This window comes from Archocentrus centrarchus, chromosome 24 (genome assembly GCF_007364275.1).
Source record: "Archocentrus centrarchus isolate MPI-CPG fArcCen1 chromosome 24, fArcCen1, whole genome shotgun sequence".
NCBI lineage: Eukaryota > Metazoa > Chordata > Actinopteri > Cichliformes > Cichlidae > Archocentrus > Archocentrus centrarchus.
The window spans coordinates 5,071,118-5,086,798 of record NC_044369.1 but is presented as its reverse complement, the minus strand read 5'-3'; the positions used below and the strand labels follow the sequence as shown (position 1 = coordinate 5,086,798).

General features: G+C 39.5%; 1 protein-coding gene across 2 annotated transcripts in view; it reads right to left on the bottom strand.

The window, feature by feature from the left end:
- Nucleotides 1-15,681, bottom strand: part of msraa (methionine sulfoxide reductase Aa) — a 51,324-nt gene that overhangs the window by 19,900 nt on the left and 15,743 nt on the right. For both annotated transcript variants that reach the window (XM_030722370.1, XM_030722371.1), the window contains exons 2-4: nt 10,692-10,760; nt 9,022-9,141; nt 2,049-2,153 (exon numbers count right to left, since the gene is read on the bottom strand). In XM_030722370.1, the coding sequence (XP_030578230.1) occupies nt 2,049-2,153; nt 9,022-9,141; nt 10,692-10,760 (294 nt within the window). The remainder of the gene's footprint in view (nt 1-2,048; nt 2,154-9,021; nt 9,142-10,691; nt 10,761-15,681) is intronic.

The window sequence follows — 15,681 nt, the reverse complement described above, 5'->3', positions numbered from 1 at the left end:
GGTTGAATCAGTTCTTTCAGAGACCTCTGGCTCTAAAGGGTCTCTTTAATTTAGACATGACTCACAGTTGCAGCCAGTACAAAGATTAACACCAGCATTAAAAAATATATTTTATAGAAATATAAAGGAACAAGCCTGTTCGCATATCTACTAAAGTGCATTTACACAAAAGGGATTGTAACATTTAGACCCTTCAGCAAAAAACGACAGACAGAACACGGTTTCTCAGAAACAAAGTGTAAATAATTAAATATGATGGTCATAACAACAACAACAAAAAAAAAACAGAGGGTTGTCACATTATCCAGGAGGCTGCTGCGGCTCTATAAACAGCAACACTAAGGGCTGTTTAAAGCAAGCATGGAAAAACACCAGCAACGGCTCCTATTTTTCTCTGAATATAAGGCTCTTCACAGAAATGTGACATTTTACATGCTACTAGTTATTAACTAGTATATTATTATACTAAATATGCTGACATACTATAGTAGCTTTTTTGTTGTAATGGTTTTCCATAAACAAAACTGTATCTTGTACATGAAAAAATGAAGCCCTACTTGAAGAAATTACTCTTTGTGATCTCAGTCTGCTGAGTTTCCTTTAGAAGAACATCAACATTTTTTGGGTGTTCCAACATTTTTGTACGCAGTAAAAAAAACTTGTTCACTTTTTTCCCCAGAATGCCAGCTGACACATGAGGCGGTAATATTTCCATCACATTTTATTTTTAAGTACAGTGTTTTTTGGGAAGCATTTGCATTATTTTGTGCCAGAATCATAAAAAGGGAGGATTCCCACATTCACTGTACATGGACAAAATTACTAGGCCACCTACAGGCCAGCGTACTCCTAATACGGGTCCAAGTGCCCCACGCCCAGACAAATGGGGAGGGTTGCATCAGGAGGGGCATCCAGTGTCATTTTTTTTTTTTTGAAATCAAACGCGTGGATCATAAAGAACATGGAAACAAATGTAACCAAAAACACCAGGCATGCCCACCACGTTAAAGCAGTGTGTGCATATGAATCTTCCCCAGGAAGGTCTAGTTCACATTTTGAAGAAATGCATTCAAGCTAAAGAGAAGTGCTCCACTCTGGTGATGATGAAGCTCATGAGGAGGAGAATGACATTAGTACCACAGCTATGAAGCCACAACAGCTTTTAGCTAAAGCTGCTACTCAGTTGCAGCATGATGGATGTTGCACAGTGGAGGAAATGCTGAAATGAGCTAATACTCCCACTTTATACATACTCATAGGTAAATGTAAAGTAGGTTACACACCCTCTGTGCAAGCTAACTAACATCCATCCATCCATCCATCCATCCATCCATCCATCCATCCATCCATCCATCCATCCATCCATCCATCCATCCATCCATTCGCTTATGCTTATCCTGTTCAGGCTCTTGCAAGTTAAATGCAAAGGGGCGTATATATTGTAATTCAAAAGTACTCTAGCAAATCACATGAAAATGCAATTGATTATTTTTAATGGTAATAATGTAATTCACTGTAACAACTTACTGTATACAACAACATCTTAAGAAGCTGGCTAATCATATCTAAAACGTGAGCCGAGGCTGACGAGCTGAGTCTGTAATACTGAAAAAAAAGGCCACAAAGCAAAAGATGCTTGTGTTTCAAAAGGCTTTGTTAGCTGTTTTTCTTCTGTTGCCATCTTTAAAGCAAACATTTTCCTCCTTTTGTTAATCCATCAAATAGTCTACTCCATCAGTTTTATCCTCATAATAATTTCCCCTAATGGTATGATAAGATACATAGGATGATAGATGATGCTTCCTGTTCTCACTCAGTTTAATAAAATTTAGAATGTATTACAAACTGATATTACTGTTAGTGCTGGTTAATAAAATTTTCAGGTGAAAATCAGAAGAAAATGAAGAGTAATTGGAAAAAGGAAAGAAGAAAAATTACACTTTTCAGTATTCACTACATTAGCCACTTTTTCATTCTGTTTATCAGTTACAAAGAAAACTTTGTCTCCTTTGGGGGGTAAGTAATGAGTTTGTTGGTGAGTGATGTACCTTGGGTTGGATTGTGGCTTTCCCAAAAGACTTTGAGGAGACCGGCAAAGCTGATCTGCTCTGGATGGAAAACAACTCGGACCACCTCTGTGTGGCCCGTCTTGCCTGCAAAATAAAACATCTGTGAGCAAATGACTCATACAGAAAGGTGTAACAGGTTCCTACTAATTTACTGCTTATAAAATTAAAAAAAAAACATTTTTTTCTTTTACATTGTGCACAAATACATTATAAGACAGCTGTTGTAACATCTGGAATTTTTTAAGTGGGTCGTATGAGGTCATTGTCCAAAGTCTTTGCATTACTTGCATTAATCCCAGTTTACAACATATACAATATGTGAAATATTTTCACCATTTTGTGTACAGCCCTTTCTGATGAGGGAGTCCAGAGTCACTGGTTTACCTCGATTAGTTAATTTGTTGTGCATTATCATCCATCCATCCATCCATCCATCCATCCATCCATCCATCCATCCATCCATCCATCCATCCATCCATCCATTCTCTTCCACTTATCCGTGGGGGCGGCACCCTAAGCAGAGAAGCCCAGGCTTCCCTCTCCCCAGCCACCTCCACCAGCTCATCTGGAGGGACCCCAAGGCGTTCCCAGGCCAGCCAAAAGATATGATCTCTCCAGCGTGTCCTGGTAATCCTCCCGATGGGACATGCCCAGAACATCTCACCCAAGAGGTGTGCAAGAGGCATCCTACTCAGTTTCCCGAGCCACCTTAACTGGCTCCTCTCGATGTGGAGGAGCAGCGGCTCTACTCTGAGAACCTCCCGAATGGCTGCACTCCTCACCCCATCTCTAAGAGAGTCCAGCCCCCCTTCGGAGGAAACTCATAAGTTTCTACTGAAGCTAACCCCACTACCCTGTACCCTGCCTCTTGCCCTACGACAGCTGGGGCTGTCCTGCAAAGCATAAGCAGAGGGAAATGGAGGCATGAATGGATGAATTATCATGATTTTAATTTTTTCATATGCTAGCTTACAACAGCACCTGTTGTTTTCAAAGTTGGCTATAAACCCAATTCTGTAGTCACCGTAAATGAATGACAAGTGAACAAATCCTGCTACTGATAAAGACCATGCAATATAGTCAAAAACTCAAAAACAACAAACGTACTGCAATTGATTTAATTTTAATTTAACTGCTGGTTTGCCAGCAAGCTATAACCTATAATCTATTAGTAAATAAGTTCTTTAGCAGCTCTGAAATAAGCCAGTAAGACGACCTCATTGTTCTTCACCTGCCATCAACAAACAGTCTTAAATCGAGGTCTATTTACTCGCTTGCTTTGGATCTTTTGCTTGCATCAAATTTTATCAGAATACAGACAGAAAATAAGGAAAAGCATAACAGGTCAACTTCCTCACTTATTTCAGAGTTAACTGTACCACACAGGACTAACTTATGACTTACAGTATTACAAGAGGCAAAGCTAAGGAGCCCTAAGGTAAATATTTTTAAATTTCCTGAATGTCCATCAAATGATCTAATTTACACCTGAAAATGCTGCTTTTTTTCTAAATACAGATTCTAAGCTGATTTTAGTGTTCACCCACTACAAACAATCGCTGTTACAGACAGTCAAACAGCAGCTGGTGCTGGTAATGAGCGTGACCCATTACGTGACACCTCATCCCCCCCATCTCTTATTCCACCTCCACTCCTATGTCTCTCTCTGTCTTATTACTTTTTTAATATCAGGAGTTATGGATTCCTACAGAAAGATATTGGCGAACAGAGACAAAGCAGTGGTCGATATTAAATTAATGCTTCACCAGGCCAGTCTCACAGGAATTAATTCATCTTGGACAGCATGAGAAATACAGCAGTGGTTGGAACCACAAAAATAAAGCTGCAGCTGTTAGCTTAATAGACACTTAGCTGCAAAATTATCTTATAATCTACCATTAACTCAGATTGAATGGATGATGGATTGTACAATGAACAGAAATATAACTTTTTCTTTTTTTTTTTTGTTAAACAGAATGAGTTTCTTTTTCTACAAAACTCTTTTGTTTAGACCTCTAAAAATGATCTTTACTGGCTGTTTGATGGCAGTGAAATGCCTACATAATATCATCTTGTACATTCAATACATGTTATACATGTAGCAGCTGCATGTTTCTACACATCAAGCAGACACTACGCAACATTTGCATTCACTTAGTTCATGTTTCTGGCTACTTGACACTTGACAGTTTATTGCAAAGTAAGGAGGTTATGTGATTAGTTTGTTTGATGAATTACTTATGAACACATTGGCATGGAATATTTTTTTTAGCAGAGGTGGGGATTGGCCCGACTTGTTTCACTGTTTCACTTTTGGATTGAATCTGACTGCTGATTCAGTACTTTTTTTTTTAAGCAAAATTGGACATTTAGTGTTAAATATCCCAAACTGATCCAGATCCAGATATTCCAGATGGATTCAAGGTGTCACAGCTCAGGAGTGAAGACCAAAGTTCAGGACTAAAGCTCCAAAACAGGCACAAGAAACATGAGGGGAAACAAAAACGACAGAAAAAGTAGACAGTCTGATGATGAACGAAGGGGCTATGTATACATAACAGGCTGGGTAATCAATAAAACCCAGGTGAGTGCAGGTGGAAACAATCAGAGGGGAGAGCTCTCAGACAGGAGAAGACTCCACACAGGTGGAAACAATGAGGGAAGCAGTGAGAAAAAGCAAAATCAGGCAGTAATGGTGCAGCTGACACACAAGGATGAAGTTCAGAAGTAAAGCAGAGGGTGAAATTACAGGAAAAGAAGAGACTAGCACACTGGAAACAAAAGAAAACATATGAAAAATATGTTTAAAAACAGCAACAAAAACTCAACAAATACTAAACAAGAAGTAGGGACTGTGAGAGAGGGACAATCCACTTCATTTCAGATAGTTTTTTTGACTACTGTATGATGTCAAAAAGAGTGAATATCTCAAATGCGATCATCTCAGGCGCACAGCTCCACCTGTGAATGCCAAAGTCCTGCACACCTGCGATTCAAACCTTCCATTTGCAGAAGCCAATCAGAAGAAACTTAAACACGAGCAAAGCCGATCGTTTCAGCGGACGAAATCATACGAAGCTATTCCAGTAGAGTCCGGGAATAATAATATGGAGTTGGAAATAAACATAACAGCTGCCATTTAACGAAACAAAGGACAAAGGACCTCCAGCAATGTTTTGACATTATTTAAAAGTACTGCAGAGACGTCACACACTTATGCCTCTCTTTTTGTTTGCTGACGGCTGAAGCCCAGAATGAGAGAGGAGAAATGGAAAGTAACTAAACAGAAAAAGTGATTGAAAGATTAAATCTGTTGGCCACACAGCTTTAGCATGTCTGGGTTGGAACTATGGTGTTAGAAACCCACTGCGACTGCACAGCTAGACTTGATGCGAGCTGCCCCCAAGTGTCAGCAGTGTTATTCAGTGTGTGACAACATAACTAACTATGGAAGAGAAAAACATTTTTACAAAAATGCTTATACGCCATGTTTACTTTGTATAATTACAGCAGGCAAAAAGACCAGCTGCTAGCAGTCTTTTTGCCCGGCGACAGCACTGGTAACACCACAGATAAAGAAGACGCTGCTTTTGGCTGCTCCCTTATTCACAAGGGGTCATCACAGCGGGTAGCTCTGTATGTCTGATTTGGCAAATATTCATGTCAATATGGAGGTTCTTTAATTTGCCTGCTGAATGCTGAGCTTGTGTGACATCAGCCATCAGAGTTCTAACGTTAAATATTTCTCACTGAACCAACACACTCAACTTTCTGCACAGAATGCAGAAAAACTCTCAGGAGGTTGTTTACTTTTGCTTTTCGGTCTATTGCTAGTGGCTGAAAAATGCTGAAAACCTGACGTCACCTCACTGGTCAAAACTGGTCATGTGACGATGTCAAAAACTGAAGTCATGAAGAACAGAATAGAAAGTGAGAAACATAAATCAGATTATTACAGTGGAAGAATTTTGTACATGGTAAAGTAACAAAGTCTAAAGATGCAATTAAAAATTTGTTCTTTGCTAAGTTTTCTGTTATGTGTAGACACAACAGTGGTGCATCCCTTGAGTTAGGTGCCTTTTTTATGCTATAATGACTGAAAAAAATGAGTGGTGGCTCAAGATTTTTGCACATTACTGCATGATAAATAAAGCCTGGAGGAGTAGCTAAATGGTTTACTTTAAGAATTCATTAAATTCATTTTAAACGCCATCATTTTAATCATCATAGTGTCTTTATAATATTCCAGTTTTATGTACAATTGAAAAATTTAATCCGTCCATCCAATCCTGATTAACGGCCACAAATAAGCTGCTGGCACACACGCTCACCTTCACTGCAGTCCGCACAGCTTCAAACAGTAAGAATAAACATGCATTCCTTGGACCGCGTATGAAGATGGCTTTAAACTCAAATAATGATGAGCACACAGCAGAGTGAGAGACAGAAACAAAGACTGCAAATGAGAAAAATAATGAAGTGTGTGGGAGTGTTTTTACATCTATACTAACTCAGGTACTCTATCTTAAAAAAAGAGAAAAATATGCTAATATAATCATCACATTTTGAACCTACGCAGATCTGACTGTAAATATTTAACCAACAATGAATATTCAGATCAATCTCCTATTTTTTTTTTTTTTTTCCGGTTGTGTGTCTCTTGAAGATATGAAGGTGTGAGGAGCACTTCATTTAGCCAAGTGCCCTCTTTCAATAGTCTGCCAAGATACTGTGCTAATTAAAACACACATCCAGCAGTTCAAACCAGGTTCACGTTAGGTGTTTTTGTTTCAGAAACAGTAAGAGCGCTTAGTTAGTGTCAGTTTAGGATTATCACTATGCTGCATTTGAATATGAAAGGCAATATTTTCATGAAAATTCATGTGTCCATACTGGAAACTGCATCATCAAAAGTATTCAGCGCACAGATAAATCACTCTATAACATGCCGACCTGCACGCTGGGCTCATTTAAATAAATGTATAAATAACTGTCAGACTGATTGCAATTAAGGAGCCAAGACGTAAACGTGGCTGAAAAGTAAAAGTGAATGTCCTAACAGTATTCCCAAGTTCTTTGCAATATACTCACCCATGACTGCGAGTCCAGACTGCCACACTGATCTGTGAATTTTGCCTCTGCTGACGACTCTCACAGATAAATCACACTAAAAATATGTATCAAATGTGCCGTTTTAACTTTAATACAGCGACGCACTAACCAGCCATGACCTGCCAATCACCCTTTTGATATTTACAAGATGACTGCATCAGCCTTCCCGCGCCTCTCCAGAAATATAGCATGTTCACGATGCAGACTGCAGCTGTGAAAGGTTACTGATTTGCACGATGCTTCTGTAAAACATAGTGTGATCATTATAGGCTGTTGTTGTAGCTAGATTTCCCGTAACGCTAATGTAGCCGTCTGTATTGCTTGAACTCAGCCTGTTATAACGTCTCTATTCTGCATTGTAATAATTAAAGTAAAACTAAGGTTCAACTGAGCAGCACGGAGACCCCACCATCAATCAGTGTTTTGGCGGTGTCATTACAGAGCCATGCCCCATGTTAGATAAAATGTAATTATACTGCAATTCATTTTCACTTGGATTCTATTTGTACAAAAAAATCTCTGTCCAGTAACCCGAAGCCTGTCTCACAACTTGTTTGAGGGTGATAGAGGGTCCAGTATTCATTTTTTAAAGAAATATAAACACTATTAAATGGACATAAAGTTAGAAATTATACTTCAGTCTGAACCCCTGTAGCTAAAAGAAGATTGTTATTTCCTTCTGCAGTCATTTATATTTTTGCCACCATGGCTTCATTCTGGGACCTCCCCAAGCTTCCATGTGCATATACAGACAAACTGACTAAACTTGATATTTTAGACAGAAAACTGAAAGCAGAAATTGGAATCAGCAAACAAAAGCCAGCAAACAAGTGCTACAGCCCTAGTTTCATAGTAGAACCATATTTACAGACTCTTATTATCGATTACGTTCTTTATGATTTCTGGCACACCCCTAGTGTGTCGTTTTTCAGTTGAATTTATATTTCTGTATTTGGCCCATCACTAATTTACCAGTTTAAAAAAAAAAAAAACATCTTCTGGCTGAATAGATGCAAAACCAAGAGAGAAAAATCCAAATGAACTTTGGGTCAGTTCTTGCACATGTACAGTTTTGTCTCTTGGCTTTTGCCACATAACTGGATCATTTATATGAATGCATACATACTTATAGAGACTTACTTACTTACTGAGTGCTTACTAATCACAAATATTGCTAAATGACAAGAAAAAACACAAGTGGAAACAAAAGGAGCTAATCTCTGTAAACTACAGATGACACTAGGAATGAATCCAATCAGATCTTTACCTTTCGTCTGTAATTGAATGTACCTGTGATGAGATCGTCAGGCACATCTGGTACATCATCAGCCCTTTACTCCGAGCAAACTGTTCTGTTATTTATGTTCATAATCACTATAAATAAATGTGTATTTTCTAATCTTTTTCCCAGAAACTCAAAAGCCAGCTGCTCTCTTTCCTTTCGGTGTGGTTATCTCCCTGCACACACAGAGAGCATGAAAAAAACACCAACTTATCAATTAATCATCTAAACTTTTCTGCAGCATATCGATGCGTCCGTTTGACAGAATAGAACCAAGTTAGAAAGTAAAAGAGACAGATGGTGATGCAGATCTAATGATGGATTCACTCTCTACTGGTTGACTGGAAGGTCTGGACACTGACCACACACACACACACACACACACAGCTCCTGCTCAGAGTGGTCAGGCATCAATAGCAGCCTTATCCACGCCCCGGTATAATAGGGCCTGTGGGAAATGATTCACTCTTCTGTTTATGTGTGTCTTGTTTTCAACAATTTATTGACTCGCAGTAGAAAACACACGGCTATGTGTGTGTGCTGGTAAGCAGAGGTTACCTGTGCAAACTTCCTTGTAGGTGGGGTTAGGTGTGTAACCCCCAGAATAGCCCACTTGAGTAGAATAAACTCCTTTTTGCCTCCAAAACTTCCCCTCCGCTCCCCAGAAACAGCCCATACCTTCAAGAGAAATAGAAAAGCAGTCAAATAACAGCAGTCAAATAACAGCAGCCGTTAACAGCCGATCCATTTTAACAAGACAGTAAAGACCCGGTCACACCATGCATCACATCTGTGGGAGTATTTACTGAGTTGAGTCCCTCATTACTTTCTGTTGACAGAGAAAACTCTCAAAGATTCAGACATGTTTGACTTTGATGTGAGCATTTACATGAAGAATAATGGCAGACAAATACAGAAAATGAGAGGCAGTTTGACCAGGAGTCGACTTTGTACACAGGATGGAAAAATTTATTATTTGTTAATTTATTTATTTCTGTGTTGTGTTAATAAGGCCGGCGAGGATGACCCACCCAATTAACATGCAGACACAGAAATCAAAAAGAAACTTTAGGTTACTTGTGCATAACCCGGGTTCTCAGAGTAGCAGGAGTTAGACGACTCACTATGGAATGTGCCTGCCTCAAATGTGTATTCCTCCAAAGCATTTATCTCATTATGCCAATCCTGATTGGCTGTTGATCGTCGGACAGAACCACCCACCTTTAAGTCAACTGGCAAATAAATTTAGCACAAAAAGTAACAAAATTTGCGTTTGAGTATGTAAGCTGCACCTACAAAAAACTTCTCTGCCCATGCCAAACAGCTTATTCTGCTATTAACTCTTGTTCAGTGTCTTTTATTGGCCAAAAGCATTCACTTTAATTATATTATTGGATGTCTAGGAGAGAAAATTTATATATATATATATATATATATATATATATATATATATATATATATATATATATATATATATATATATATGTAACAAGATTACTATCAGTTAGCTGTGTAATTTGTCTTTTTCTGGAAATGAATTATACTCAAATTATAAGAGAAGTAAGGTAGAGAGAGAGAGTTTGTATCCATAGTGCTAAAAAAAAAAAGCAGTACAAAAAGAACAACTACACAAATATTGAGGATATTAAATCTGTCAATACACCATATTGTAGTTTTAAATATCACCGATATCCCTAGTAACTCCACGTAAGTGTACAGCAGCTCCCCTAGGTTGTGTTTATCTGGGATGAAATGTATCCAGATTACAAATCCAAACATTTTTGAACTAACATGAAAGCCAAAGAGCATGAAATTTCAAAGCATGCTAACAAGCCGGGTCCCTAACTGCAGCTTATTTAACTGTATCTCTTTTTATTCTCTCTGTCTCTCCTCTACCTTTCATTGATCATCCATTACAGCCGGTTATTAGTCTAACATCATATGTAGAGAAGCAGATAGACACCGCATAAAAGATAGGCTTCAGTTCACCATTGACAAGAAGCTCTCCACTTTATGGTTCTATGTGTGCGTGAATGTATTTTTTTTTATAGTATTTTATAGTGGCTTATACATGTACAATAAACACTGAAGTTAGCAAGGTAGGAAAGACTGAAATTGACTGCAATCTCACATTTATAACAAGCTGCAATTTAAGTTTTAGGTCATCTCAGTATTTAAGCTAAACTGCCTAAATTTACTGGTATGTGTTTGGAGCATGAGATACTTACCAAACATGGCCATCTCTGTCCCCTCTGGAAAAGGTGGAACAGTCCTGTTTCCGTTCACATCATGTTTGGCTGCAGGTGGAAGTGACAAAGAAAGAGAAGGTCTAAGAATTAAAACATAAGAACAAAATGGCTGCAGACTGGCTCTCTTTCCTTCTTCAGTTATTTTGTTATCTGCAGTGTGGTCATTGTTTACAGACACTGAGAGGATTTATTCATTAGATTTGCTCCACTGGTACATGTTTCCCAACATGTTAATGTCTCCCTGAATCCAGTATAGGAGGGAGCAAAGACCACTCTGCTTATGCAAATTCAGACTTTGTCTATAAATGTAATTAATATTCATGCCAGCATCATTTTAAAATAGCTGTTAAACAGTCTTTATTGTAGCCAGCTACCGTCAGGGAGGAATTTCTTTCCAAATGTACAGCACAATTTCAACAAAAAAAAAAAACATGCCTTTAACAAGACTGCACCACTAAAATACACAAGCTGTAGTACACACACACACACACACACACACACACACACACACACTGAGTGACCCACTTAAACAGTGGCGAACAGATCTGCATAATTTCATAGCAGCTGCATTCACTCCAATCAGCACAGAGCCAGAGGTGCACAAGGACCCATTTGAGGCCACCCAGCCACCTGGCTGAGCTAACACACATTAGCATTAGCATGCTGGAGGCTGCATGTGTGTGTGTGTGTGTGTGTGTGTGTGTGTGTGTGTGTGTGTGTGTACAGATGGCTTGCTGTACAATGCTGTGGGGGAGGGAGACGGATTAAATTAAATGTGATGATAGAGGGGAAGGAGAATAAACCCAACATCTGGATTCCCCCCCCCCCCCCCCACCTCCTCCTTACACCCTCCTCTTTCTTCACACACACACACACACACACACACACACACACACACACAGTCTTCATGCGTGATCGCGTAATTGTCATGAGGGGCAGCATGCCTATAGACAAAAGCAGCCAGATGGACTGCCAACCAATCAGCAACACACACACATCAGAACATGATTTGTGATTATCAGTTTGAATTTTTACATTTTGCACTCAGTGTTCTCAGATTTTTTTTTTCATCTTGTACACAGAAAAACACTTTTTCAGAATCTGAGCCCGTGACTCGACCTTGTTTGTCTGATTACACGAGCAGCCTTTCATCCTGTGTCAGCACAACAAAAATCTTCATACACCTCATCTTCCTCTTCATTCCGGGGGAGGAAGGCTTGGAGCTGCAGCCTTCTCCTGCCCCGACTGGGAGTTAGGGAGGAAATGACTGCACCTCTTTAACCTCCAGTCCCTTTACAATCCTACTGTTAGGTTTGTATCCCATTGCACAATATTCCTGTTGTTCCTACTGTCAGACTGAGCACAGCATTTGCTGTTGAAGCCAAAAACGCTGCTGTATGTTCAGTACACTGGAATAATGTTGTGTTTAAACATCATGTAAAGTGAATGTATCAAATATACATACGATTATTTGCTTATGACATTTTATATATATTTCTTCATATCAAATCCAAACTGATTTCATTGCATACTGATGGACAGTCAACTTGAATGCCTTAATGAAAATGTTTTCCCAAATTTGACTGGTTACCTATATGGATCATATGGATTTTCTTGCATATATCTGCATTCCTGTCCTCACCTATAGCCACAAAGGGCGGTTAAGAAGTAAAAGAATAAGATCATGGATGCAAGTGGTGGAAATGAGCTTCCTCAGATGGGTGCTCAGTCAGATCAGGGATCAGTCAGGTCTGGCTAAAGCAGTCAGTTGAGGTGGTTCAGGCTGCTGACTCAAATGCCTCCTTGGGGAGGTGTTTTGGGCATGTCCAACTGGGAGGAGACTCCATTGTGGAGCCAGGGAGAAATTGTGCCTCTCAGCTGGACGGGAAAGCTTCATTGTCCCCAAAGAAGAGCTGGAGGTGGTGGCTGGAGGGAGGGAGGGAGGTCTGTGCATCTCTGCTTAGACTGCCACCCCCATGACCCCGACCCAGATAAGTGGTAGAAAATGAATAGATGGGTTGACAAACGGATATCAGGAGGGCTAAGAATGGGTCTTTGGGTGTGTCTACAAAGATCTATCAACATACAGTGACGGCAATAATGCTGTTATCCTCACATAAATGTCATTTCTAGACATTAGATAAAGAAAAATGTCAACTGTGCTTGACTAATTAAAAACCCAATTAACAGAACTGGTTAAAAAATCCTTTTGCTTTGGCTCTTGCTAAAACCTCTTTGGAAGATGTGTAAATTCCCTCTGTGGAGGAAAAACCCTGAACATACAGCATCTTGCCCCGCAGGATGCCGAGCGTTGTCTGTTGGGTAATCCTCGGTGTAATCCAGTGTGCAGATACTGGCTGCCTTCTTCAATCTTAATTGGACGGATGCTGAGAGATTTTTCAACTGAGATGCCCCAGTTTCCAGACACTGGAAAACTGGATTTAAACTCTAGAATAAACGCTGGTAACGGAATCATTTTTTTGGCATGAAACCAAGGGAGTTTAAAGCCATAAAAATCAGCACAAATAAAGCTTTAATCCAAAAAGCATCAACCTTCAACAACCTGCAAATCTCCATGATTTCAAATGGAAATTTAAGATGCTGCATCTTAATACCAGTACACATCCTCAGCCTCCCCTTTCCTCCTCCTCCCACATTATCCTGTGTGTGTGTGTGTGTGTGTGTGTGTGTGTGTGTGTGTGTGTGTGTGTGTGTGTGTGTGTGTGTGTGTGTGTGTGTGTGTGTGTGTGTGTGTGTATGTGTGTATGTGTGTGTAGCCAGTAATGAACATGCCTTTGCTGGTCCCTGAAGGCAGCCATTACTAACTCTCTCTCTCTCTCTCTCTCACACACACACACACACACACACACACACACACACACACACACACACACACACACACACACACACACGGAGTGAGCTTTTGCACCCATTAGTATTCTGTCTGGATTTATTGTCTTTCCCACTGACATTTACATTTAAATTGTTTATCTTTCAGTGTCTTTGTGTGTGTGTGTGTGTGTGTGTGTGTGTGTGTGTGTGTGTGTGTGTGTGTGTGTGTGTGTGTGTGTGTGTGTGTGTGTGTGATTCACAAGGAAAAAGCAAGATAAAGAAAAAAAAAAAAAACAAAGCAAAAAACAACACAAGATGCAAATCACCTGTCAGGTGTGGAGCTGCTACGGTGCACTGAACACATACAGGCGCTGTAATGTAAGCACCTTTCTTAGGTAACATCTGTTGCAAACACACACACGTGCACCAGCACAGTTGTTTCCGGAAAGATCTGAACAAGAGCAGATAATAATCTGTGCCAATAAAATTGTAGGACTCATCTAAAGTCAGAGAATAGAAAAAAAAAAAGCACTTCTGTTATCTGTTGTAAAATTGGTCTACAGCTTTTATAATTTTGCTGCGCGGGACTTGTTGTTTGGTCTCAGCTCTACAAATGGGCTCACTTGAGTTTTCACAAAATTGTTGCAGCAATTCCACTCAATTTTTTGATTTATTCTGCAGTGACAAATCAATCGCACACTACAAACACAATACTGCGCAGGGAAAGATCAGCTTATGTGACTGAGAATCCAGCTGGGCTCATCTTGAGCAGATGCATTACCAAACATCAGCAGTTAATTCTGTGCACTGAACTTCCAGAACATGCAGACCTGTTTACAACATGCGATGAATGATGTCAAATTTAAATTCAAATGACCCCCCCAGATAATAGCTCTCACATAAAAGTATTTTTGAAATCATGCTCACCTTTCCTGAGTTAGATTAACTTTTTTCCTAGTATGCCCCAGTTCAGACGCTGAAAAAAAAAGCTCCACACCCCACAATTTCAATCAATCGTTACCAACAAAAAAGCATCAGTTTAATTTTAGTTAAAGAAAAATCAGCAACAGAGCATCAGCAAGCTCCTGTGTATTTGACAAAGTAAAACCTTTGGTAAAAAATGAAATTCAGGAACCCGAGTGCTCTGAAGCCTGTTAGGGTATCATCAATGTAGCTTAAAAATATAACTGCAGCTTTTTACAATTTTATTGTATTAGCTTCTTTCTTTTTTTTAAATGGAATTAATATGTGCAATATTCCCAGTCTCTTAAACAATACAAATGGTTTAACATGCCAAAATTTAATCCCTCTTCCACTTCAATATTTTACTTCAAGATTTAATTTGAAATAATGTCAAAATGCAACACAAAGATTTAAAGACATTATTAATAAATATTCTTAGATGCCTTAGAAAGCTAAGTCTGCTGTAACTGATTTTTTTTTTCTCCTTTTCTGCATTGTCTGCAGGACATTCGGAGTTTAAGAGTCAATACATGTGTGAAAATGGTTTGGCTCTGTAACGTGTTCTACAACATCATGGACTGCAGGTTCTAACTGAGAATGATGCCATTAGAACCTGCGGGTTAGGGTTAGGGTTCCACACAGGAGTGCGGCTGTTCCTCTCTATCAGCAGCTGCTGCTCCATCACTTGCAAATCCAACAAACCATGCATGTAACATTGCATGCAAGCAACATGCATTTTTTAACCCCACTCGGGATAAGAAATAATTTAGCAGAAGCAGGGACACGTAGACTAGGGTCGCGAATATCCCTGACATCCCCCAGCAACTCGCACCATTGGCATATAAAGGGAAGCCAATGAGGAACTGCCTTAAGCCTGTATTCTTTGTACTGTAACGGCCATCACAGGATAATAAAACTTCTGGTCCTGCAGAAGTTTCACTGGAAAAGGGCTCTCAGGCTTGAACTCTGTAAACAACTTCCTGCTGAGTTTTATGGTCTCAGTAACTAATTTCATACTGAATAAAGCACTGAATTCATTTTGCACATTTTGGTCACTGTAGATCAGAAAGGAGGATTACTCAGGATATGCTCATTGGCTAACCACTTGTGACTGACAAGCAGTTAACCAACTCACAGTCAGATCTCCCCCCGCCCCCCCTCTTGTCACATTTGG